A 24,590-nucleotide genomic window follows, 5' to 3' on the forward strand; every position below is an offset into this window, starting at 1 on the left:
ATGACCAGAGATTTTTTTAACATCACAAGAAACCATCAAAAAGGATACACATGGCCCAAATCTTATTTACTCATGTATCCAGAACAATGATGATCCACGCAAATTACACTTACAAAGCAACCAAAAATTTACATCACAAAATTGAACATGCTCTTTCCTTATGATGTTTTAGAGACAGCCCAAAAAAAAAGAAACTTTAGGGCTTTTCCAAAACTATCTTCTACCTGTTGGTATGTCAATGTTCTCTACTTCTATCCTCTTCTGTCTGTATTCCGGCAGCACCAATCCAAGGCTGCAAAGTTAAATTGAAATTCATGATTAATCCACATCTTAAACCTGAATATGTTTGAGATTCAAAGTAAAAATGCTTCAGGGACTAAACAATTTCATTCTTGTTCAAATATGGCAGAAAATATTGGTAAAACAATCTCCTCAAATGTCATTGAATGGTATTTTGGGTCCCCTGTCGCTGGCAGCAAGTGCACTGTGCTACTAGACCAGGATTCCAAATGAATAAAATTTCTAGAAACTCCATCTTTAACCTGGTTGCTTTCTACATGTATATGAAAGCCATGGAATTCTGCTGTTTGATCTAGTATCAATATCTTCTTCCATTATTAGCATCAGCTGTACATCGCCAAGCTCAAGCAGCTGGTATGGCAAAAGATAACACATTTTGTGATTGTAACAAGGAAACATTGCTGTGAACTTAATACACAAACTTCAGACATACATTGTCATTGATACAAAAAGGATTTTCATGTCCAGGAAACAGTGGCTAGCAAAATGCTCTCAGATTATTATAACTACATGTAAATCATGAATAGTTAAAACACACTGACAAAAGCATAGACAGATAGGATTATTTCCACTTGTATGTTTTGTGAAGTACCATAAACTTTTTAGAAATACCACAAGTAGTTACTGTAACTCCTACTACAAAAACGTCTACTTGTACTTTTAAGCCTAAAAAGTTTGCTATACTATTACATACACATGCACAAAAACAGATTCCATACATGTCAAGCAAATATCCAAAAATCACTTTATATCTGTAAAACATAATGCTTATGATGCATAGAATGCGCTTCTCCTCAGTACCATTTGTCAAACAAACATCATCAGCCAGGCTACATCTTACTTGATTTAATACAGAAATAAATGCATATGATGGTGCCCTCAACTACAACTACAACCACGACACATTTGTAGAGTTGGAAATTAAAGTCTTTAGATTTACGGTGGGCCCAAGTGATGTTTCTCATCGTCAACATTTGTGTTTCAATAAGAACAATGAGGATAAGTGTGAGTCAGACAATGAGTTAGGTAATAACAATTATAATATTGAATGTTTATAAACATCACTCAGTTTTTCTGACAGCAATGTGTGAAAGACTTGGTTAAAGATACGCAGGTTAAGGTTAAGGTAGGAAAGACAGACATTCATTTAGTCAGGAAATACATAGCTCTAGAGATGGGCACAGGACATAAACTTATGATATAGAATCTACTTTATTTTCCAAAATAATCAGACATGAATTTAAGGGGGAACACAGAAAAGTCAGCACACCGATGGTCTGGCAAGGATGAAGTTCTACCAGGGCAAGAATCCAAAACAAAAGTGAACAAAAAATATTAGGCAGAGATAGAACTGGGCTTTAATGCCACTACTTTGGGGATCAGAGTTTGGATTGTGGAACAGCAAACAATGAATGGCTTTGTTGTTTGCTTTGGGATATGAGAGGCTGTTTCAGGAGGAGCCTTTGTCATGTTTGCTGAGACAATTTAGTGACAGAGTGACATTTTATTCCATTATTCATACATCTTCCTGAAACAGCCTCAGCTCTGAGAGCAGGTTAAAGCCTAATGACTTGTGTACATACCTACATATCCCTCTTTGCCGTTGATGTTCATTGCAAATTAATGGCATTTTAAAATGGTAGAGATGAGAACAAAATACAAGTCAATTCTTTTAGCTCACCGTCTATTGGGGAGGGGCACCACGGACACTTCTCTTTTTTAGTTTGTTATAACGCCAAACATGCAAGGGACTAATTCTAAGGGAACTGAGACATGCAGCAAGTTAAGAGTTCACAGCTGACACTTTTTAGGGAGAGGGATGCCTGTTGCAGCATCTCTACAGGGTAGCACTGTCTTAGAGGGATGATAACAGTGGGGCCTGTTCTCACAAGAATTTGGGGGCTAAAGGGAAGGAGTCATGGGCACACAACACTTCCACTGACGACACGTGGGTTGCCTACACCAGCCGGTTGCAGCCATGCACAGGGGGGCACTGCCGGGGTCTGTGCCTTCACATCCTGGACAACACAAATGCTGCAAAGGTACTGGGGAAAAATTACCAGGAGTTAGATCAGAGTTTCACCCATGCATTAGTGCAAGGCAAGCACAGACGGCCTACCTGAATATGGTGCTGTTCATGGGACCGTAGATGTATGTCCTGTTCACAAGGTCCACGTATCTCTGCAAACAAGCAAACAAACAAATTATCTCATGCAAAACAACAATCTGACTGAAACACTAAAAATGGCCTTAAACATTGTACAAAGTTGTCATAGATTTGAACGAGGGCTATTTCATGATAGTAATACATGTGCCATCATGTATCAGCTATTGTCCATTCAATAGATACCGTACTGCTCTTCCTACCTATTGTTTTCTGTTATCACAAAACACTGAATCCTATAACCTTAACATGTCTGTTACAGCTATCCAATAAGTAGCCCAGACTTGAAATAAGTACAAAGTGCCTCACCTCATCTTGTGACCTGACAAAAGTCTCTATAGTCACTGCTCCTGATGCTCGATCAATCATGTTTTTCCTCACCTGGAGGTATATGAGAGAGATTAATTTATCAATAAAAATGTTCTTCCCTTATCTCTTGTCAACTTGTAGACATCTGAGTTTGGAGAAGCTTAAAATGTCTATTTCTATCATCCATTGAAACTCAAGTACAACATGTTAATACGTACTAGGTCAATGCAGGCAAAAAAAACATCCATAAATATGATGATGGATACATGATCATCTTATCAATGCCGTATCATCTACAGAGAAAAAAAAAGTAGTGAAACTGCGAAACCACTTAAGATGTTCTTTCATACTCACTTCTTCCTTACTGGGGTTGTCTGGTTCCACCTCCAGGAAATCAACATTAGGTGGCTCTGACAGGTAACCCAGCTGAAATGAACAGATATGACCTCTTAATTCTGTGGTACACGGTTTGTACAACTGCATGGTTTTGTCACAAGTCCTTTTTTTGTCATAAATGTTGTACTCCCTTCAAAGCCTCTGTACAATGTATTCTAGGTGAGAAGCCTAAAGTTTGTGATTGACATTGATTAAATGGTTAATATTCTATTTGTAAAATCTTCTCTTCATGTAAGGAAATAAATGATGGCAGAGTGCAGAGCATTTGTATTAAGCAAAAAGATATGTATTTAACAACAGATCTCCTCCCTCTTTCAGATCTAATAAGTGCTGTTGCAATTAACATTACATCTGATCCATGTTGGAAAAAAAGCTAGTGCAAAAACGTAAGGATTTTAGAAGACCAGTTGATCACTGGCCTACTTACATCAAGGTGCATTAAAGGGGAATTTGTAACTTTCATCATTTTTCGATTATGATACAAACACACCATACACAAACACATCACACACACACACACATCACACACGCACACAGAGTGCCCATAAGCTAAATATATCTGCAACAAACAAGTCTTTGCAGTAGGATTATTTCCCAAATACAGTACTAATGTATACATATTTCTATACGTTTCAAACAAAGTACAAGAGCAGGTTGTAACACTATATTGAATGACATAGACACACTGAACATGTTAATTCATTTCATTAAACTTTCCATGCAAAAATTAACAACTTTTTTTAATGTGATTAATGAAACACTTCTGACTGTTAGTTGTGATCACATTATTTGTTTAGAAATTGATTTAAATAATTGAATTGTTAGTTGTTTGTGATTAGCATACACATGTAGGTCAACACAGTGCCACAGCAACATCACAGGTTATCACAATTATCATACAAGTCTATTAATTTCTTGTCAAAATCAATAAATATCAGTGAGTCATTTCATCATCTCACAGCAAAATCAATGATTAATAACAATGATCTTAAATGTTAAAGTTATTTATAGAAATCAAGTAGAATCAGTGAGGTGTTATCAGCTGCTTATTTGGTTAGATCATCACCATATCACAGTCCAGCCAGACTCACCCTATACTCTAGCCGTGCTTTCTCAGAAAACTGAAAATGAATACAGCGTACAGCGTATAGCATGCAAAGTATTATAAGCATGAAATGGTAATGGGACAACAAAAGCATTATGAAAAAGAAATAAATGGAAATCTGAACAGGTGCAAGAAATATGACTTGTGGAATTTTTTTACTGTTTTGGCAGGATAATTTTTAGAGCATTTTACAGGTAGTTTATAGCATTTTACAGCTAGTTTGTAAAACTGTTTTGGACAAACCAACAGTTTGCAACCAATTTGGTCAACCTGAACAATATTGCTGGAAGACTCACCGATGAATAAGTTTGCTCCTGTAACAAAAGAAAATGAACTGCAACTGATGAGTTATGAAACTTGGGACAACAAAAAGAAACCTTTATATGCATACTTGACAAAATAGAACATATTAGATCAAACAAAAAGATACAGATTATATGGACACCAAACAAGCTTCACCTCAGTTTCATGGTTAATTTACAACTAAATGTTGTTAGTTTATTTTGAAAAGGACATTGAATGTTTGCTTAGTCTGAGCTATGATACATTGATTACGATTTATTTGTTAGTGCCCACAGTGTATGAGGACTTTTAGCCCCCCAGGGAATGGAGCTTATACTGTGAACTCTAGCCATCAAAATGTTGTCCCTATTTTTCAGATATTGTTGTGCATGCTGTATTTGGTATAGCAAGTAAACATCTTAAACAAAAGCGCGCTTTGAGCTTTAACTTGCCATTTATTCAGAACAATCCTGCTCACAACACACTGCAGTCAACCATGTGTTGTGTTACAAATGTGTAGGTAATGTATACAATGTACACCACTGATCATTTCTGTGCCTTCTATATGACTGTTAAGTCCTGTACCATAAGATGCCAGAGGTCTTTATAGAAACAAAATAAGCATGTGGATTCCGTAAAATATCAATGCAAAGTATGTAACCTCACCTGGCTTTTAAGGCTGGGATGGAAGAGTATGTAGCCATTGGGGTTGATGGCAAAAGTATAACCTGTGGGTCCAACCTGCAAAATAGAAAGTCATCAGCATCCTTCCTGGTTAGAAAAATGGTACATGTACGTGACAAACTAATTATTACGTTTTCCAAAAGGGGAGCCCTGGAAAGTTATGCAATACTACTACTACTACTACTACTACTACTACTACTACTACTACTACTACTACTACTGCTACTACTACTGCTACTACTACTACTACTACTACTACTACTACTACTTTAAACAAATCTAAGGATTAGAGATGATAAATCTTGCATTTCAAAGGTTTGTCTGTGTTACAAGCAAGAGATGAGGATATGCCTAACAACTCCCATATTTCCTAGGTTCATGGACTTCTCCTTGGTGCTGAAAGTATGGCTGCACTAACAATGGAGTTTCCAAAAGATTTGTACTTGCAAATTTGCACTCTTCAACATTATATCTTACTGTTTCAAAGCATGATCTATGTGCTTTTCAGAGCTGGTTCATGTGACACAGACTATAAAGGTGTCAGCTAATTATGTTGCAAATTGCACACATGATAAAGTAGGGTCAAAGTATCAGGGCTGTTTGAAGTTAAGTTAACCAATATAATGTATCCCAGCAAGACATGGGGAAAAAATTCTTGTTAAGTTTTTATTTTGGTGAAAATAGCAAGGGGATTCTTAAACCAATTCTAACATAGCATTTCTAAACAAAATACATTACTATAATGCTAGTAGATAAGAAGAAGCATGTCTTTACCTCCCTGTTGGGGTTGAATTTGGTGATCTGTGCCAGCGTGATGTCTGTGCCCATTACTCCTAGAATCTCCTGGCTCTAATACGCACACCAAGACAAACACTTTTGATAAAAATGGAAACTAACTAACTACAGGACAATAACATGGTGTACTAAGTTTGCAAGTGCAAGTGTAAGGACAATAGCAGTATCTTTGTGACATCAAAGTTGCGATACTAAAATTTGAAGTCCCTGCAGCAGACAAATATAATAATGGATAAAACATGAAAGTACTGAATACAAAGATCAACAGTTTTGGGTGTTACACATTTTCATGATGTCACATTTCATATGCAGGGCAGTAAATGATATGGACACATTTGATTTTCATGTGCCTGAACCCTTCACATAAGACATAATAAGTGCCACTATGATGATTACACAACATTCTGCTCTGTCAGTGACAAATAACAAAACACATTCAGAAAATGCCGCTGCCCTTCATAAAAGATTCTGCAAAAAAGGTGAGATTGTGGAAAAAACATCATCAAAATATTTTAATAGATTGTTAGCCTAACTTAGTTTCCATAAATTTATAGATACTCTACAATACTCGCGAACTTTCTCGACTGCATTACTTTGAATTGGTCACCTAAAGTTATAATGACATTTAGGTGTTAAACCATTTTATTCATGTGTTTCCTTGTAATTTGCATCATTCTAAACCCTACAACATCAATTTGATGGTCTTTGATTGTAAGACCACATCTAACAGTACCCAGGGAAAGAATATGACTAAAATCAGAAGCTGTAGACTTATTTCACATTGCTGAAGCGCAGTACAGCCACCACATCACTGCATCACATCTCAGAAAGGCACACAGGACACTTACCATCAGGACAAGTGGTCACAGATACATACAGTCAGCCACAGACCTTACCACAGTAACAAGGCCAGCTGTCTAACACAACATCTACCACCAAGCTACTTACGGAATAAGAATTTCCATAACTCACTGTTTGCTTCATGGAAGAGGAAATAAGGAACAGCCAACACTTTTTAACATGCACAGTTCAGAACAAGTACATTTCTGTTTGCTAGTTTTGGGCTGCTGAAAATGAAACAGTAAAAGTGCTACTGAACATTTAAGGCATTTTCCCCCTGTCCATTTTGTGAAAATGCCTTAGTTACTACATATGCTTAACTTTTAATTCAATAGAATTTTAGATGTACTAATCACTGTAAGTGATGAATCTGAACCATAAAAAAGCATAGCGCAATGCTTAGCACTATCTACACATAGCATTTGTAGCTTTAGTGTACAAGTATACTGTTAACTGGCTGGACTATAATCAGACATATAGACTATGCAAGTCTCACTTTACATAATATCTTCACGTCTGAAGTCTATCTACTCTAACAGTCAGGGGCAAGAACAAGTCTTTGAGAGATTGTATGTATTAACAGTGGCCTTTATGTTACTAACATATTTATTATTGTGGCTACATAGTCTTGAGAAAATAAAATGGAGTAATCTACTCACTCCTAATGACTTGTTGTAGACAGGAAGAGTGATAGTTGTCATCATGCCCATGCCCTGCAATGGAAAATCAAGGTTATCATTACATGAATTAGCCAGACTTCATACCAATATCGTACACTGCATCACCTTAATGAGACTACAAAGTTGATACATTCAATAAATGACTGAAAATTAAATGTGAACTGTACCTACAATATTCCACCAGAGATCTACATGCTCTGAGGCTGCTCATGATTTGCATGTTATCATCAGTTAAGTTTAGCACCATGAAATGTACTAATAAGATTGATTACATTCATTAATGTAACAGCAGATGGTCCAGTAAGACTTTTTCTCTATTCATTTAGATACATGTAGTAATCATCATTTGCCAGAGATTGGAATAGGCGAAAATGTACATGATTGTATATACAGTAACTTGTTCCCCTACACATCAACAATAAGAAAATAGACATGTGAATGGCACTTAACAATAACATTAAAATGATTCTGACCATAGCATCCAGGTAGATGTTTGTCCACATAAACTGTTTTTCCTCTGATAACACCATGGGTCTACTCAGTACAGCTACATAGTCCTACAAACAAAGAATAGTTAGAACAGTGTCCTATAACAGCTCTTTTCCACCTCATAAAAATGTATCCTATGGAAGTGCCATCATAATCTATAACATATGGTTTACTGTAACAAGTATAGATTAAAGATGCTTGAAGATACATGGATGTAGAGAAAACAAGCACATATGAAACAATGGGTTTCATCCAATATTACATAACATTCTTTTGCTTTTGTCAAGTCTTTGCAATATTTCAGGGAAGCCACTTCACAAAGTACTAATAACAGCAGATTAAATGTTTAAGCCATGTATCTGCTTTCTTCAAGATATACCGTGCAATTTAAAAAAACAACCTATTAATGACAATCATTACGAATCATACTCTACATGATCAGACAGTAGGCACTTGCACAATGAAAGTCACTGGCGTGCATTATTGACATGATCATGATGGTCACATCCTGCATCACTTGTTAATTTACCTGGTGGCATAGAGGGCAGAGGTGCTACAGCATCACAAATATTGGGAAGGGTTACAAATGGAAAGGGAAAGGAAAAGTAAGTGATAGGGGAGTGAAAAGTAAGAAATGTGAAAATTAAAGGGATAGGAACAACAATGCTACCTACACCTTACAAAAAAGGTATGAAACTTAAGGATGAAAACAATCTTATGACAAATGAAATCTCTATATATACATCAACCCTACATGTTGAATTAACGTTGAACATCATAAGCAGGTGTCGCGTGGAACAAAATTGCAGACTGTAGCAATGCTGCATCTTCCAGGAATTGCTCCAACAATGTATCAGATATTGCAAAGCTAAGTAATGCACTGAACTTGGTGTTCTGCAGGTAACAATTCTTTATCATGATCCTTCCCAACTGTAATGTATTGTAAATTTCCATTTAGTATTCAGATGTGTCCAGCTAGAATCCCTCTAGCTCCAGCTCTGCCAAGCCCCAAAAAACATAGTCACTTGTTTTTCTGCCATTTTTATTGTCGGAACCATTGCTACAAAAGTTGATCAAGCCTCACACAATGAAACAAACAGTGGGATGCCCTTTGTGAAAATGTTGTCACGGACGTTTCACAAATTGATTTTTTTTCATCTCCCCACAAATGGATGACAGTGGAGATACATTGTACTTGATGACAGGTCCCTGAGAAACAAGCTGTACCCTCTGCCTGTCCAGCTCCCCTCACCTGTGTCTGCTGTCTTATGGCCCCCACTGCTGGGATCTCTAAGAAATAACCTGATTGGTGAGACAGAAGGAGAGATAGCTTAGAGGAAAGTGGGGAGAGAAATAGGAGAGTGTGGGGTGGAGAAGTCAGCCAGCCAGCCGCTCACCTGAGTTTTCTGTCTGATGGCTCCGACAGCTGGAATGTCTACATAATAACCTACAGTGTACATGGCAGAAGGATCAGCTTTGGTCACACAGAAATGGGCACAAATTGTTAACTTTCTGGTGTTCCTGTCCCAGGGCAAACTCACAATCCAATACAATCATGTACTTTTGGACAGGTAATCAATATGGTTAAGGCTCAGCTTGTATTACCTTTTTAGTCATTAATTCTAACACATGAATGTTTAGTGATTTCCAATCTACGCTTAATGGATTCTTTTACTTATGAGGCTTATGAGGTCAAATTAATGATTAAGGTATACTGTAACTGAGAGAGCTTCCCCTGGGACCAGTTGATGATACAGAATCATCTCTTCATGCAAAAATCAATCTAAAAAACAAATTAGATTTAACATTTCAAATTTAAACCCCTATTATTAGAAAAATGATTATGAAATTTCATGAATGAAAGGCAAAATTGCTTCAATATGGGGTGCACTGCAATTCCTCACTCTCACAAGCTGTAGTGTGATTCCTCAAACTAGAAATGATGAACAAGAATAGATAAGAACATGCCAAATATTAGCACCAGCAAACTTACAAGAGAAATTAGTATTATCATTTTGTAACTAAGATCAAAATCAAACACAACATTGCATTTGGTGAACTATTGTTACCCCGTTCATTTACATGCTGAAGTCATGCCATATGAACAGCTGCAGGAATCCATGCTATGTTGGAAAGTTGCACTTCATTGAAAGAATGTTAGAGGGCACACCTGCAGTGTTTAATCACAAACCTTTATTTTCACATGCCATCCACTTAAGTGCACTGGTTGAGTAAGCAGGAGGGCCAACTGCATAGGTGAATATTCTGATCTGTAGCAAGAGGGGGGCAGACAAGTTGCTCACCATGTTAGAAAGAAACACTTCTGTAACGAGTAATAGAAATATTACCACCCAAGAGTGCTATTGTTTTCAAGCAGGAAAAGTTGCAGTTTATGCTAAAAGTAGTGTAAAAACATGGATTTTAATATCATAAAGTTGTATAGCCTTAACCATCAAAATTCTACAAAATTACATAATATATTTGGTGTTATCATGATATTTATACATAGTATTTTCTTCTTTCATCTCCAAGAAACAAAACTTACATCTCTGTCCTTGTTATACTTCTCAAAGACCTCCACAGGTCTCTCGGTACCACCATCAGTAAAAAGCATGATGATCTTGTTACACCTGGCACCCTGGCTGGTATGGGTTGCATTGAACTGGTGGGGGAATCAGAAAATTCGGTAACCATTATTTTCTCTCGCTCATGCACCTAATGTCAATGTCATGAATACCTCTCACTCAGAAGTTGTCGTACACATTACAAATTATATTATGTGTGTGGATCATTAAAAAAGTTATAAATACTGCTAGACCCTATAAGGAAGATTAATTTGTTCCAAAATGTAACATGTCTCTGTATCATGATCACAATGGTCAGCATTTCACTTCCAGACCAAAAAAACATACTAGTAGTCAAACATTTGCTGTACTAAGGATAATTAAATGTAGTCCTCAGCACTTGGTAAGGTTCAGGACCATATCAATAGACATGCAAGGCAAAACTTACATCGTCAAAAGCTCTGAATGCAAACTCCAAGCCCTTTCCAAAGTCAGACATGTTTCCATCACCAATCTCCAGGACAGCAACTTCCAGAACCTTCAGGACAAACACATAACATGCAGGACACACATGCATGGTGGACCTCAACAAACAAAATGTCTTCTCCTGCAGTACTTCCTGTGAACTTCTCTTACTTATGTCTCTGGGTCTGCTAGACATGTCTGTTTGATAGCATGACCTCGAGTAATGTTACCAGCTTGTCACATCTGAGGAAAGGACATTTCTTTTGCTATGGGTATTTGTTGTGGATGATTCTACAATTGTTAGAATGTGGGTTAGAATGAGGTTTGTTAGAATGGGACAGTTGAAGTGAGAGATAAATAATTTAACTCATAATCTTAACAAAGGATTATATATCATGTTAGAGAGACAATAATCAATCACAGATGAAAGAAAAAGTAGCATACTTTCTGGAATTGCTTGAAACCAAATTCTAGGCCAGCACTCCAATTATGCCGATCAGTGGCCTTTATCAGTTTTAAACCTTCAAGGAAGATCTAGGAAAATTGTTGAGAGGAAGCAATTATGGAAACAAGAAAAAAAAATCAGAAAGCATAGAAAGACAGAATGCAAGTACAAGATATCATAGAGAATTTAGCTGGTATGTTGAGTAACTGCTAAATTGATGAAGTACTGGAAACAACTGAGTTGCTGAGACTGCATGTTATGATTTCTGGTAAAAGTCATTAGAGGAACTTTTTCACTCAGCTTTAAGCTTAGTATTCTAACACAAAAGTATACCAGCAACTTGTCAAAATAGGTCATGTAGCAGATGGTCTTTACTTCAAAGACAGAAATGTTACAATCAAGTCAATGCAGCTGTTTCAAAAATGGTATACCAGTAACAAAATATTTGCTGATCACATCACCAATTCCCAAGGATAGCAAAAGTTGATTTACACTAACCGTTTGTAAAACTGCAAATTGTATTTGATATATAGAATGCATTCCTGATAGGACTAGAGAAAAATCTATCCCGGAGAAAACATGCTTGAAATGATTGATGTTTACCTTTTTGTTGCGTACATTGGCCTGGACAAAGGTGTCAAAGCAGCTGACATAATGTGCCTCTGTGTTGAACTAGTGGGAGTGAAAGGGTATCAATGAGCTGATTCACAAGATACAGCAAGGTTACTGAAGCAGCACCGTTTATCATAACTATAAAAACACTATGGAACAGCTGGCATTGTAAATGTTGGGTCTCAGTTTTTCTACCAAACCAAAATATGAAAAAGAAAACTTTGGAAGACATGCAGTATTGATTAGGCTCCTGTGCCCACGGAGCAAAAATTTTCTCATGAAGTTTATCTTCTAACAACAAGAGAAAGGTGAAACTAAACTTGTTTGACAAAAGTAAATTTAAAGTTGAATAAATGCATGTGACACTAACCCATGCCATATTGACAAAGTCATTTTCTCCTAGTGTCTTGAGTAGTTCCTGTACCGACCTCTTGATGAGGGTGAGGGTCAAACCGTGGACACTTCCACTACTGCACAATAGAAGAAAACAGAAGATGACATAAAAGCATGAGACTCAGTATGTTATACACACATAAGCTAAAATATATCCTTATCTCATTCTGCTAAATATAGATGAAATCACTAGAAACAAACAGAGCTTCCTGTACTTTGAATTGTGATTAAAATCTGTCCATGTCCCTTTCAATGTCATCATTAAACCAGACAATGTTGACATGGTCCTTCATCATAAACTTGCTTGTAACAGTCTAGGAAGAAACAGCTTATGACATCTTAAGACCAAACTGGAGCAGAGCAAAGAAGGCACTGTGACTGTATCTCCCATGTTGCATTGATCTCCCCCTGGTGTAATGCAATCTCAGGGCCTCTTGTCACAAAGGTCACCCATTCCAAGTTGAATGAACTAGTACAACCTACAAAGTCAATATTCAACTTTGATTTCTGTGTACTCTGTTGATGTTCAAGTGTGTGTATGTACAAATGTATGCAAGGACAAGAAGAATGGCTGTTATTCCATGATATATGTATGTCATACATGTAAAAGTAGAACTTAATAGTTGTTGAGCTTAAAGATAGTTTAGTGTGACTCATGAAGAATGCCCAATTGAAGTACATAATTATTTGATCTTCTTGTACCTTTGAAATATGTATGTTGTACTTAACGTGGTAGGTTGAATATCACACAAGTGTACTACCCAAATTATGTAAAAACAACATATGTATTAAACATACTTACTTGTCAATTAGGATCATCATATCTTTTGCTGAACTGGCACCTTGGATGTACCTGTAATTTGGGGAGAAAGTTAGACATGAGAATCTAAGACACATATTAAACATTCTTAAAGTTTTTGTTTGCCTTAAGTAAAAACATGGCCACCTATTCACATTCTGCTACCCTCTCTACTTGTAGACCTATGAAATTCATGATGAACATGGCCCAGTTTATCCCACTAGGGGCTACAAAGTAGATTAAAAATCCATTTGTTTTGCTCACGTATGTCGTAAAGGAAAGGTATTACTGACAGCATGTCGTGACATATGCCATAAAATCAATTTCCAGGCACCGCGTATTAATCATAAAAATTGACTGTCTTTCATCTGAGTGGAAAAGTTTTACAATACATGTCAAGATTACATATATGAAAGGTCTTACAGATTAACCCAGTCAGATGACCCCTTTTTGTGAGGGATGATCCAATCAAGAGCTGTCTTTATCACACAAATTGATTCCTTTCCATTAAATCAACTGCATCAAAGGAAAGGTTCCATTTCAAGGTTACACAAACATATGTATAAAAGACCCCACAGCAACCCAGGGACCAGCCCAATTTGATTTGCAATTCTAAGGATTATTATTTGTGAAGATAATAGTGACTGTGTAGAATGCCTTTAGTCAGCACAAAGAAGATTAAAGCAAAATTTGATGTACTTAGGTATAGGTAACCTGATTAAGCAAAGAATTCTCGTTAGAGAAAGGCTCAAAAGCACAATGTATGTGCATCATTCAAGAAAAAGAAGTAGGCCATATTGTATGCAAGAAGACAAAAGACATTCTGAGGAAATGTATTTAGGACATTAATTGTTGATAACTTCAATCTGTCTTTACAGAAAATTCACAACTCACCATGGCCTTCTCCTGACATCAAACAGGTCTACTGTCCCAGGACTCTCCCACTGGAAGGCTTAAGAACAGACAACATATCAAGATATGTGAATCCTAAGTTATAGCAAAGGTTTCTTGCAAATTCACCCACAGTAGGCTAATGAACATGCATGTGAACAACAATCAACGATAGTGTACAAGCATAAAAGTGAATATACACGTAAAAGAAAGTGAACAGACAATGAAAATTAAACTATGCTGCAAGGATCATTCAACTACATTATAGTCAGCAGGTTGTTTCTTTGCAGTGGAGTTGACTTTATAACAAGAAAGTAAAAAAACAGAGAGGGCAGACGGTAAGTACATTGTACCCTCTGATGGAACAAACAGGATTTGCACTACACCCTCTGGCAGAACATATACAGAAATTCAACTTCAAGCTGAATTGCAGAAACACTAACAGAGACACAAAAATAAGTCAAAAACATTCAATCTTTCCATGGTATTTCTATAACTATAACTGGCAAGGGCTTTGAAATTTCCTTCCTCACAGCTGCGAAATTTGGGCCATAAGATGGAAAATTAAATTTACTGAATGCTTTTAGTCAGCAGCCCTCTAGACTTGAACATGACTCCCCCACTGCCCATACAGATGCATAGTCAGACATTAAGTGCTTATTGGGAAGTGGCAATGGCCTTATATGACTCCAATCTTCTTGCTGTTTTGCCTGACAAGAATGCAGATTCTTACATCTGACGTTTTGGCTTGATGTGCTCACCGACAAATGGTCCCCCAGTGGAACCTGATATCATTGTTATGTGACATTTCCCATGCCACAGAGTCTAGATTTGTCTTGATTGCCAAAATGACTGATGAAGCAATTTGTACCTTGTATTTGGTTCCTACTCAGGTATTCCAATAAATAAAGGGAAAGCTGGTGTGTCTCCGGCATGAAAATGTCAGGAATAAATCATTTAACTTTAATTGCTCCCCCTGTGATACAATCACATTTAAACGTCTTACTGCTGCATCTTATGTATGAAGTGTCTCTGTCCCTAAGGAATTGTGCATTAAGAGATTCGTGCCTTTTAGGACTTCCTAGAAAAAAGCTTTTAAAAAGAGCCATTATTAATTCTGTCACCTCCTTTTGTGAGTCAGTGTCTGATGTCTTTGTTCTGCTTGAGTCAGGCAATCTTTATGTAGACATGACTGATTCTCTATATCCTACATACAGGGGTCACTGTCTGGTTATTCCACTCTCTCATGGCAGTAGCACACATGAAACTTTAATTTGCCTTTCTCTCCAAATGCCCTTAATACATTTCTTGTGAGCCTCTGGAACACAGATGATTTGTTGTTTTTTGAAATAGTAATCAACCAAAGTATGCTTCCTTCACCTTCTTCCTGCTGTCTGTATCTGTATCTATATATATTAGCCGGTATAACCGCCATTCTGCGTAACACACCAGCTTCGCAGGCACGCGGTGCAGCAGCAGTTGGTTATATTACACTGAACGATCCGTCACACCTAACTTTTGCACATCTATCTGCAAACGTTCTTTAAAGATATCCAGAGAAGATGCCCATACTGTGCTTGGTGATAACAAATTCCACTCTACGATAGTTCTGGGAAAGTACGAATTTTTGAACACATCAATCCTAGCTTGGTAACTCTGGTACTTGAAGTCATGGCTGTTTCTTGTTCTTTTTTGAGCTGGTATTAGATACTGATAGTATCAGTCAGTACGTCCACCAGCTTATTGGTAATTTTGTACATCATGCAAAATCTGGACATTTTCCTTCTGTCTTCAAGTGATGTCCACTGCAGATCTGTTTTCATCCTTGTAACACTAGCATCCCTGTTGTAGTTGTTTGTACAGAATCTGGCAGCTTGGTTCTGTACCCTTTCAAGTTTATCTTTGTCTGTCTAGCCCCGTAACCAAAAGAGAATTCACAGCCAAATGACTATGTCCATGTGCCAAAGGCTAAAGAAATCAGTTCAACAGCTGCAATAATTGCACTATACCATATACATATAACAACAGGATGTACACAGAGCCATCAAGATACAAAAAGATTAAAAAATTAATCTATATTTGTCTGACTGGTCCATTGCAATTGAATATGTCTGTCCAGCTACAGGTATTGGTTGCTAAAATGGTCTATATGTGTCTAGATTATAAAGTACCTGGGTAGTCTCTAAAGGGTCCTTGGCTACTGCCAAAGTACTGCCACAGCAAACCTGGGTCCTCTACTGTGTTGGCATAGAACACTTCATCCAGCTTGTCTGACCATTTCAGCTCATTGGCAATCTTGGGGTCTGAGCAAGGAAAGGAAATATTCATTTTAATCAGAATACAATTAGGGATAAAAAACAGCAAAAAGGTTAATCAAGTACAACCATAACATGTTTATTACATGACCAAGCTCTCTTATTCACTTAATATCAGTACCCTTATTGCTGGTAATGAAGCAGGAAGCTGTATTTCAAAAACTTTGTTACAGTAGAAAGAAGTCAGACTAGTCTGTGGACTTTAATACAGATTGGTGCAATTTACACATTCATCACATCATCATCATCACTGCCAAACTTGTAACCAAACTTTGGATTAAAAGACATGACTGTGCTAAAAGGAAGTCCTCCTGAGTTTAGGTTTAGGAAAACCTACAAGCCTAAGGCTTCGAATGTGCTTGGAGTACTCAACAATACATCATTCTATTAAAATTGGCAGGATCCGTGTACTTGTAAGATTAATCAATTTGGAGCTAATAAGATGTGTACCTCCCTTCCAGATATCTGTTGGCAGATGGATGGCACTGTAGGTACGGTTGATGGGTTTCCTGAACTGTGGGTCGTACGTTAGGATGGGGTCTCCATCAGCAAGGTTTTTGGCATCATACCAGTGGACATCCTCTATCTGCCAAGGGAGAGAAAAGCAAACTCACCATGCTACATATGCTGTGTAATGCTATTTGTTATTATGAACTGATCTCCCCAAGGAACACAGTAGGGCATTTATTTGCCCATGGAGGGGGACACTGATCATGAAGTCTGCATCCAAAACTATTTCAAGTAGGCACACTATAGGTAGAATTCTAAATAAAAAAAAGGACATTAAAACCAAGAAACTTGCACACATGTTTTCAAGATCAGATCTTTTGTGCAAACATCTGTTAAATGGGTCCTTCATAAGAATGGCTTAATTTAAGCAAAAGTCCAATATTGTAGAAAAAAAGGTTACTTACCGCCAGGTCTGGGTCATAGGTGTAATTCAGGGCCAAGTCTTCTGCTGCGCTTACCACAGTCTGTAGAAACAGAGAATGGAAGTTGTTTTTAGCTATTGATGTCAAAATAGAAAATATTGATATTTGCATTATAGTAAATATATCATATGGAATGTCAATCCATATTTGATCCCACAGATAAGTATTATTTGGTGGTAACAACCATACTGTGAGAAGGGCTGACTTGCTATGCAATCTCTCCCCTTTAAAATACGTAGTACGTATATACGTAGCAGTCAGGGTTCCAAGGTTGAGGCAATGATATTGACTCTAAAAAGTGTATTCTAAATATTTTAATACCAAGCACTTGAAACCAATGGTACAATGCTGAGAGGAACCCAGCTACTTGTATCTTATACAATGTACAAGTACAAAGTACCTCAAGCAGTATTTTCTGTTTTAAAGTTTGCTTTAGCATAGGATTTTGAAATGTGACACTTTCTGCACTGACTTGCTGCAACCAATTTGGTAAGTGCTAATCTAGCCAAGAGCAGATAAAAGGCTGTAGAAATTATATATCATCATTAACCCTTAATAGTCTGTACTTGCAAGCGCATAGAAGTTTATGGTGATTCAAACATAAGCACCAGCATCCTTTGTAGAGGTAAGAAAGCCAGGCTAAGTGCCATACCATGAACTTCAGTACATGACTCTTGGGAGAATGGATAACAGACATGTCAAATTTACACCAATGTGAAAGATTAGGCACATCTAACAAGATAAGCCAATGCCCTAAATCCTTCAAAATGATTTAAGTGTGAAGAAAAGCTGGCCAATAATGTGTGCTGCTTTTACTTATTGTGCCACATATATAAGGGTGATAGAAAAAAAAGTATTCGTATCAAAAGTGAACATTTCTCTAGCAAAAGATTTACCACCAACCAATACAAAATGAACCATCAATTGGAATTGGCTGCTCTGAAATGGGACACCCTTTCATTTTCCATCTGTTGTATCATCACCTATGACGCCTGACATCAAATGATTTTCCCTTACATCTATTATGGGATAAATAGCACTAGTCATCAACAGCAATGCTAGCATAACTTCAAGTTAATTGAATAAGACTGTTATGCTTCGATTCTTGTAAAGACAGTATTGTAAAAAAAAGTTTTTAAACCATCTGCAGGAGTGCCAGTCTTAAACTTTGGTGCTATCCTATAGAACTTTTATGGCTCAAAGTATGGTTGCTACAGCTGTTTATATTGGGGAAACTTAATTCCACATACAGAAGGTGCCACTTTTACGGCATTTAATATTTCATAATCCACAAAAGGTGCACACTGGAGCCGTGACTGTCATAAAAAGGTGATAAATAAAGCTAGTCCACCTCCCATTTCCTTGAATTATTTAAGAAACGAAATAAAAAGCTAGTAAAGAGGATTACTGTGCAACACACTCTGATGGAAGTAGCACCAGTTAAAAGAAATAAATGGGTGATAAAAGACAGGAGCAGTAACTATACAGTCCTGGCGAGGGACCTGTGCCGACCCCTGGGGTCATCCCCATCAACAGGCCTGCACACACAGCAACACTGTTGCACGGGTTAATTGAGACATCGTATTCCGTGCATTGTATGGCACCGTCTTGCCATTCAAAACCTATTTCTCATAAGTTCAACTACATCTTTGTACTGTTGGTCCTAAAACACATCTGGTCATAACTACAGTCATTAAAACAACTCAAAAAGAGCAACATGGTGATCAACAGTTGTTATGATCAGTGACAAACTCAGAAGTGTGATTTTACTAGGTGACAAACATAGTTATTGTTATGAAGGACCTTTAGGGTACAGAGTAAGATTAGCAGGGAAATGTATGGACCTGAATTAGAGGGGCTGATTCTTATCAGCTGTCAAATCTTGAACTTGAAAATGATCTTTATCTTCTTAGTCAGGTTCGCTAGGATATGTGGACTTGCACGTGTACTCAAGCTCAGCTATGACAAGAGGCAATTTTGCAAACGGAGTAATACAAACTGTCATGTAGGGTCCACTGGGAAATATGCAACATTTTCAGGTTGAGAGGGTTAAAACGTACAATGGTTTATAGATTATAAAGTATGAAATATTCATTCTCCTGAATTTAGTCTTCAAACTATATCCTCTTTGCATAGTCTAACATGTGCAACCATGCGTCTCTCCAGGAGAGTTCTCTCAGATGAGTGAACATAGCACACGACTTTAATGGAGCACTAAAAGGATTCACATTGCTGCACATGGCGGGCTTGGTCCATTCATCTTTCACTTTGACTCTAGAGGATAATGTTGTAATCCTCATGCCTTAAGCTCTGCTTGTCTTGATACTCACAGAATCCCAGCTGTCAGTAACTTCATCTGCTGATCAAATTCAGTCTTGTGCTTACAGCAGCAATAAATCATGGAGACCTTCTTTACATTAGCAATGAAAGTAGTTCCTTGATATGTCACAGCTCCGTTTTTACCTCCAGGGAAAACTATCAAGCCCAAGTCTCATACTTTACATTAAAAGCTCTTAATTGAGTTTAGAGCCAATGGTACAATCACCAAGCACAACATCATTAATCACTTTCAGATACTTGCTAATGCTCGTACAGCATAAAGGCTTTGAATAAACCACTTTGGTGTAGTGACTTTCAATCCCCCTTCTGGACTACATAGTCACAGGTTCAGAGCCACAGCACACCCGGTGGTATTCTGGACCTGGACCTGCATCATTCAATCAATGCTGGCTTATTTTTGCCAAAACTTTCTTGGTAAGGTGAGAATAATGTTTTTCCACATCAAAGCCTCTAATACCTTATATGGATGAAAGAGTAGGATCAAGGCAGGGCAGTGCCAGAGGATCCACCGGATTGAAATGCATACATCAACATGGTGAGAGTAAGACTAAAGGATTTGCAACCACCGTGTATCATGAGACCTTCCACAAACTTCATTTCTGCACGAATCTTCATCATTAACAAAGCTGCAAAGAAAGTGACAGGTAGTAATCAATTTTTCATCTGATGAAAGGGCAGCCTTATGTGCTTCCATGAACCATGGATGCAGCCCTCCTCCCTGAGGACTTCTACGATGTACCTGCACTTGAAAACCACATGGTTGTTTTGGCAAGTGAAAAGGGCCCCTGTGTATTCTCTTGAAATTAGCTGCTTTCAGAGTTTCTGTACAGCAGTTGATTCGGTTTAAGATATGGGCTAATGATGAACTGATAGCAGGAGATCCTCCCTTCCCAAGCTTAACTCCACTTTGTATGAAAATGTACACTGTGGCAGCTGGTACACTGGGAATAACTTTAATGGCTGTGGTATTAAGTATTAATTCTTTTATTAGATCCAAATCCCAGATGGCTTGAGACAAAATGAACTGCTGTCAGCCCTCATGAATGCACAAGCATCATTGCTGTGTTGACTAGAAACTTTTCTCTGGAATACTGTCGAGCCCTGTTCTTCCAAATTATCACACCAGTCATCAGAAATGTGAACACAAGGAAGAAGAACAAATATAGACACCGTTCATTATGTCTTTAACAACCATGGCAAAAAAAGATGAAATTTGAAATTTTCACAAAACACAAAACATTATGGTCATCTGCAGTAAAGTACTAAAATACCACAATTAATACAGTGCATGGAAAATAACAAATCACTATAATTACATATCCACACATCCTTTATAACATCAGGCATGATGTATGTATGTATAACATCAGGAATCTGATTAGTTGCCACTAAATATTTCATCCTGGCATCTCCCTAAGTTTGTGGAAACAACAGTGCTCCAGATTGAAGAACTAGTTTTAAGGCCCTACTTTCAGATCTTAATTCCATCTTAACAGGATGCTACAGCCACATATCTTCCACACAGAGGCACATTAAGATTAATTTCATAACTTTATCTCATCTCCCAGCACCGGTAATATTCTTTAATAGCACGTAAAACGGAGCCTTCGTGTGGGTGTTACTGGCTGCTGATTGGCCACGGGCAGCAGACCATGTACCAACTGGTGCTAACTGTTATTGGGGATTAGCGGTGATCTCGAAGGAAATTGGTTCTGACTGAACCATGACTGATCAAAGTGGGCAAACAATCTTTCAATGGGCAACAACTTTCCAATCACAGTCATATATATGTCCTACAATGTTATCACAGGAACTGCACTGAATGACAGGAAAGAAATGAAGATAAGACTTAATATCTAACTCTCCTTAAAATAACTATAAGACTCATATTGTATAAAACATAAATCTTATGATCAGCTTTCAAAAAAATTGCAAATTTTGCTGCTAGTCCCAAAATGGTGTTGACTGCAAAGAATATATAGAAATAGTGCTGAGCATAAAAAAAATGACAAGATGTATGATACGACCTAAAAAAGGTGAAACGTAGTTAGCCATTATATGGTACATTGTAAATCTGAAATGCACAAGTCAAAGGAACTATTGATCAATCTGACCGGAAAAAAACAGCCACTGTTCATCCTTAATAATTTTTAAATTGAATGTGCAACCTGTAAAGAACTTGCATTGGTCCTTACTAATGATTTCTTGATTGTTAGCCTTCAAAACTCCCAAACCTTTTGGAGGCAAATTAATTGCTGGCATGGGTGTGATGTATGATCCATCAGGACTGATTTCCCAGTGGAAGGTTGTCCCAATTACATTAGTCCTGACAGGCCACTTCTAGTATTTGCTCACAAACCTATCACTGATGCTATCAGACTTACAAAACAGCTTTTCACAGTCATCATTGACCACTAATTATGACTTAACATATACATTGTTTGTTACTTTTTTGCCCTTTGGTCTGTAATGAATTTAAAAGGGGTTAGAAAGAGATAGGTCAATGGAATCTTAGGTCCATACATATGAGTATGATTGAGTACAGACAGAATTTTGGAGGTGAAGAAAGGGCAAAGAAATCGGCTTAAAAGGTCCTGTGTCATCAAATTGATGTATTTAAAGTCTATAGGGACATTGCCACACTGTTAGCATAAAGCTAGTGGGTAGTCCTAGGAAGCAGTGCATGAGGGTATCATTGTAATCATTTAACAGTTACAAGGGAAAACATGTCTTTTGATAAGCAGTAGGGATTTGTATTTCGCACTTCAGTAGTGGATAGAACTGCCATTTATTCAGCACCATTTATTCAGCAAGCATTAGATTTCCTTTTCTTTATACCAAAAGTAGATGCAGAACACTAAAAGTGGTAGTCATGGTATGAAAAATTATACCATGGGGGTAATCAGTGTTGTCATGCCAACTAAAACAACTTTATGCAGAATGCATTCCAAACATAAACAGAACTTGATAGGCATCCCAAGTGAAGTGTCATGTCTCTCTCCAAACTTAAATTCCTCTAAAACACCCACCTCTTTATCTAGATTTTTCGTATCAAGAGAGATTTTCTTCATACCATGAACATAGGAAGTGCAGAGTGATTCAGCACCAAGGACAGGAACAACTGAAGATTCCATTCAATACAGAAAGAGTCTAAGTCAGAAGGTCCCATGGACAGGAATAGGACAGTTAACACATGAAATTAGACACCAGGGACAGATAAAGTGGTATGAAGGTCAATCAGCACCAGGGACAGCAGCATTGGGTTCTGTTTAACTCCAGCCGCACATATCTTGCTCATGACTGAACCATAATACAGTACATGCCATAACTCCTAAATGATAGAGTGTAAGAGAGATTTGGGAAAGGGTTGTGATCCTGATGTCAATACATTGTAGCATGTTGGCTGTATTGAGTTGCATTGCAGTGACTCTTCATCACATGTGCTGACCTCTCCCATATTTAGGTCTTGACCTTCTGACCTCAATCAGCTGACCTTAGATCTTACTGATTGGTTCATGTCTCACATATACGGACACTGCACCAACTGGACATAGGAGCTCCTGATGGGTTACCTGATGGGTTAACAAGACTAATCTGTTCCCACAGTTTCCCTCTGTGTTCATCTCACCTATGTAGATAGCCTGATAGTGTCCATTACGTACTTGTACAACCTTTTCCTATCCATTACTTTGGATGCTCCAATGCATGTTAAGTATCAACTTCCAGAGAGGAGAAGATGAAATTAATATCACTGATATTGAAAACCAATTGTATGTTAACCCATTGCTAAAAAGTGCATCTTTACTGATTTAGGACAACCAAATTAATGCATTCAGTTTAATATTTTGCAACTACTGATTTTTAGATCTCAGTATAATACCTTGATTTATGAATCAGCCTTTACAATCCGCAAGGACATAAAAACTATGGTTTTGGCACAGTTACACAAGTTGCCTTATCATACTTTTAGTTGCTCTATCTTACTTTTAGTTGCTTTATCTTAGTTCCTAACTTTCAGCACCAAGGACAGGACCACCTGCTTTATATATAGCCTGCCATATATCACTAGGCTGCACTGACAAGGTTACAAGACCCCGGGGCAACACTACTTCTTGTTAGATTTAATTAAAGTTTAGAGGAAACTCCCATCCAATCTCTGAGCTGTAAATGACAACTAGTGACACATGCCTCCTGGTGACAAATGTTTCACTGCTAAGCACGCCATAGGGAAGTCTTTCCAAATGTCAGGAAATGTCAGCAGTAAGTGCTTCTGCATGTCTTCACGGTTCTGAGATTCTCCTGCAGATACTTACAAGCTGGATTATTAATGCTAAGTTGATCCCAAAGGCAGATTTTTTCAAAGTGCTTTCACCTTCAGGTAAAACTTCTTTCATCAAAACAAGCCCTCTAACAGAAGGGCAACGTTTACAAGATTACTGTGGTTCCCTGACAAATGATTTGCTGCTTGAGGTACGAGGTATCACATGATAACTTTTGTTGGCATTGCTAAAGGGCATTCCATAAGCACTAGATCTTGCAGGCTACAAAGTGGATTGCCAGGAAAACCCTGTACTTAGGGTGATAGCTGATGTAGAATTGGCAAAACTGTGGCTTGTGGTAAAACATGCCTACATTTGTATCTGTCATGATCTTTTTATACCGAGGCAACTGATGGAATTGATGGTGTATGAAAAACTGGGCAGAGATACAAGCTGAAGCTGGACAACAGGCTAGGAGATGTATGGATAATATAATGGATTGGATGATCATATCTTGTACATTTTAGTTCT

General features: G+C 37.6%; 1 protein-coding gene across 1 annotated transcript in view; it reads right to left on the reverse strand.

Annotated features, from left to right (window-relative positions):
* LOC118416201 (voltage-dependent calcium channel subunit alpha-2/delta-1-like) overlaps positions 1–24,590 on the reverse strand; it is a 56,399-nt gene that overhangs the window by 3,036 nt on the left and 28,773 nt on the right. The window contains exons 4-25 of the mRNA XM_035821282.1: positions 17,443–17,502; positions 16,979–17,114; positions 16,385–16,516; positions 14,217–14,274; positions 13,326–13,376; positions 12,501–12,600; positions 12,122–12,190; positions 11,057–11,146; positions 10,590–10,706; positions 10,236–10,314; positions 9,297–9,346; positions 8,574–8,597; positions 8,029–8,112; positions 7,535–7,588; positions 6,015–6,089; positions 5,223–5,297; positions 4,571–4,588; positions 4,261–4,290; positions 3,128–3,199; positions 2,774–2,845; positions 2,420–2,481; positions 225–292 (exon numbers count right to left, since the gene is read on the reverse strand). Of these exons, the coding sequence (XP_035677175.1) occupies positions 225–292; positions 2,420–2,481; positions 2,774–2,845; positions 3,128–3,199; positions 4,261–4,290; positions 4,571–4,588; positions 5,223–5,297; positions 6,015–6,089; positions 7,535–7,588; positions 8,029–8,112; positions 8,574–8,597; positions 9,297–9,346; positions 10,236–10,314; positions 10,590–10,706; positions 11,057–11,146; positions 12,122–12,190; positions 12,501–12,600; positions 13,326–13,376; positions 14,217–14,274; positions 16,385–16,516; positions 16,979–17,114; positions 17,443–17,502 (1,576 nt within the window). The remainder of the gene's footprint in view (positions 1–224; positions 293–2,419; positions 2,482–2,773; positions 2,846–3,127; positions 3,200–4,260; positions 4,291–4,570; positions 4,589–5,222; positions 5,298–6,014; positions 6,090–7,534; positions 7,589–8,028; positions 8,113–8,573; positions 8,598–9,296; positions 9,347–10,235; positions 10,315–10,589; positions 10,707–11,056; positions 11,147–12,121; positions 12,191–12,500; positions 12,601–13,325; positions 13,377–14,216; positions 14,275–16,384; positions 16,517–16,978; positions 17,115–17,442; positions 17,503–24,590) is intronic.

The sequence above is a fragment of the Branchiostoma floridae genome, chromosome 5 (genome assembly GCF_000003815.2).
Source record: "Branchiostoma floridae strain S238N-H82 chromosome 5, Bfl_VNyyK, whole genome shotgun sequence".
NCBI classification, from domain to species: domain Eukaryota; kingdom Metazoa; phylum Chordata; class Leptocardii; order Amphioxiformes; family Branchiostomatidae; genus Branchiostoma; species Branchiostoma floridae.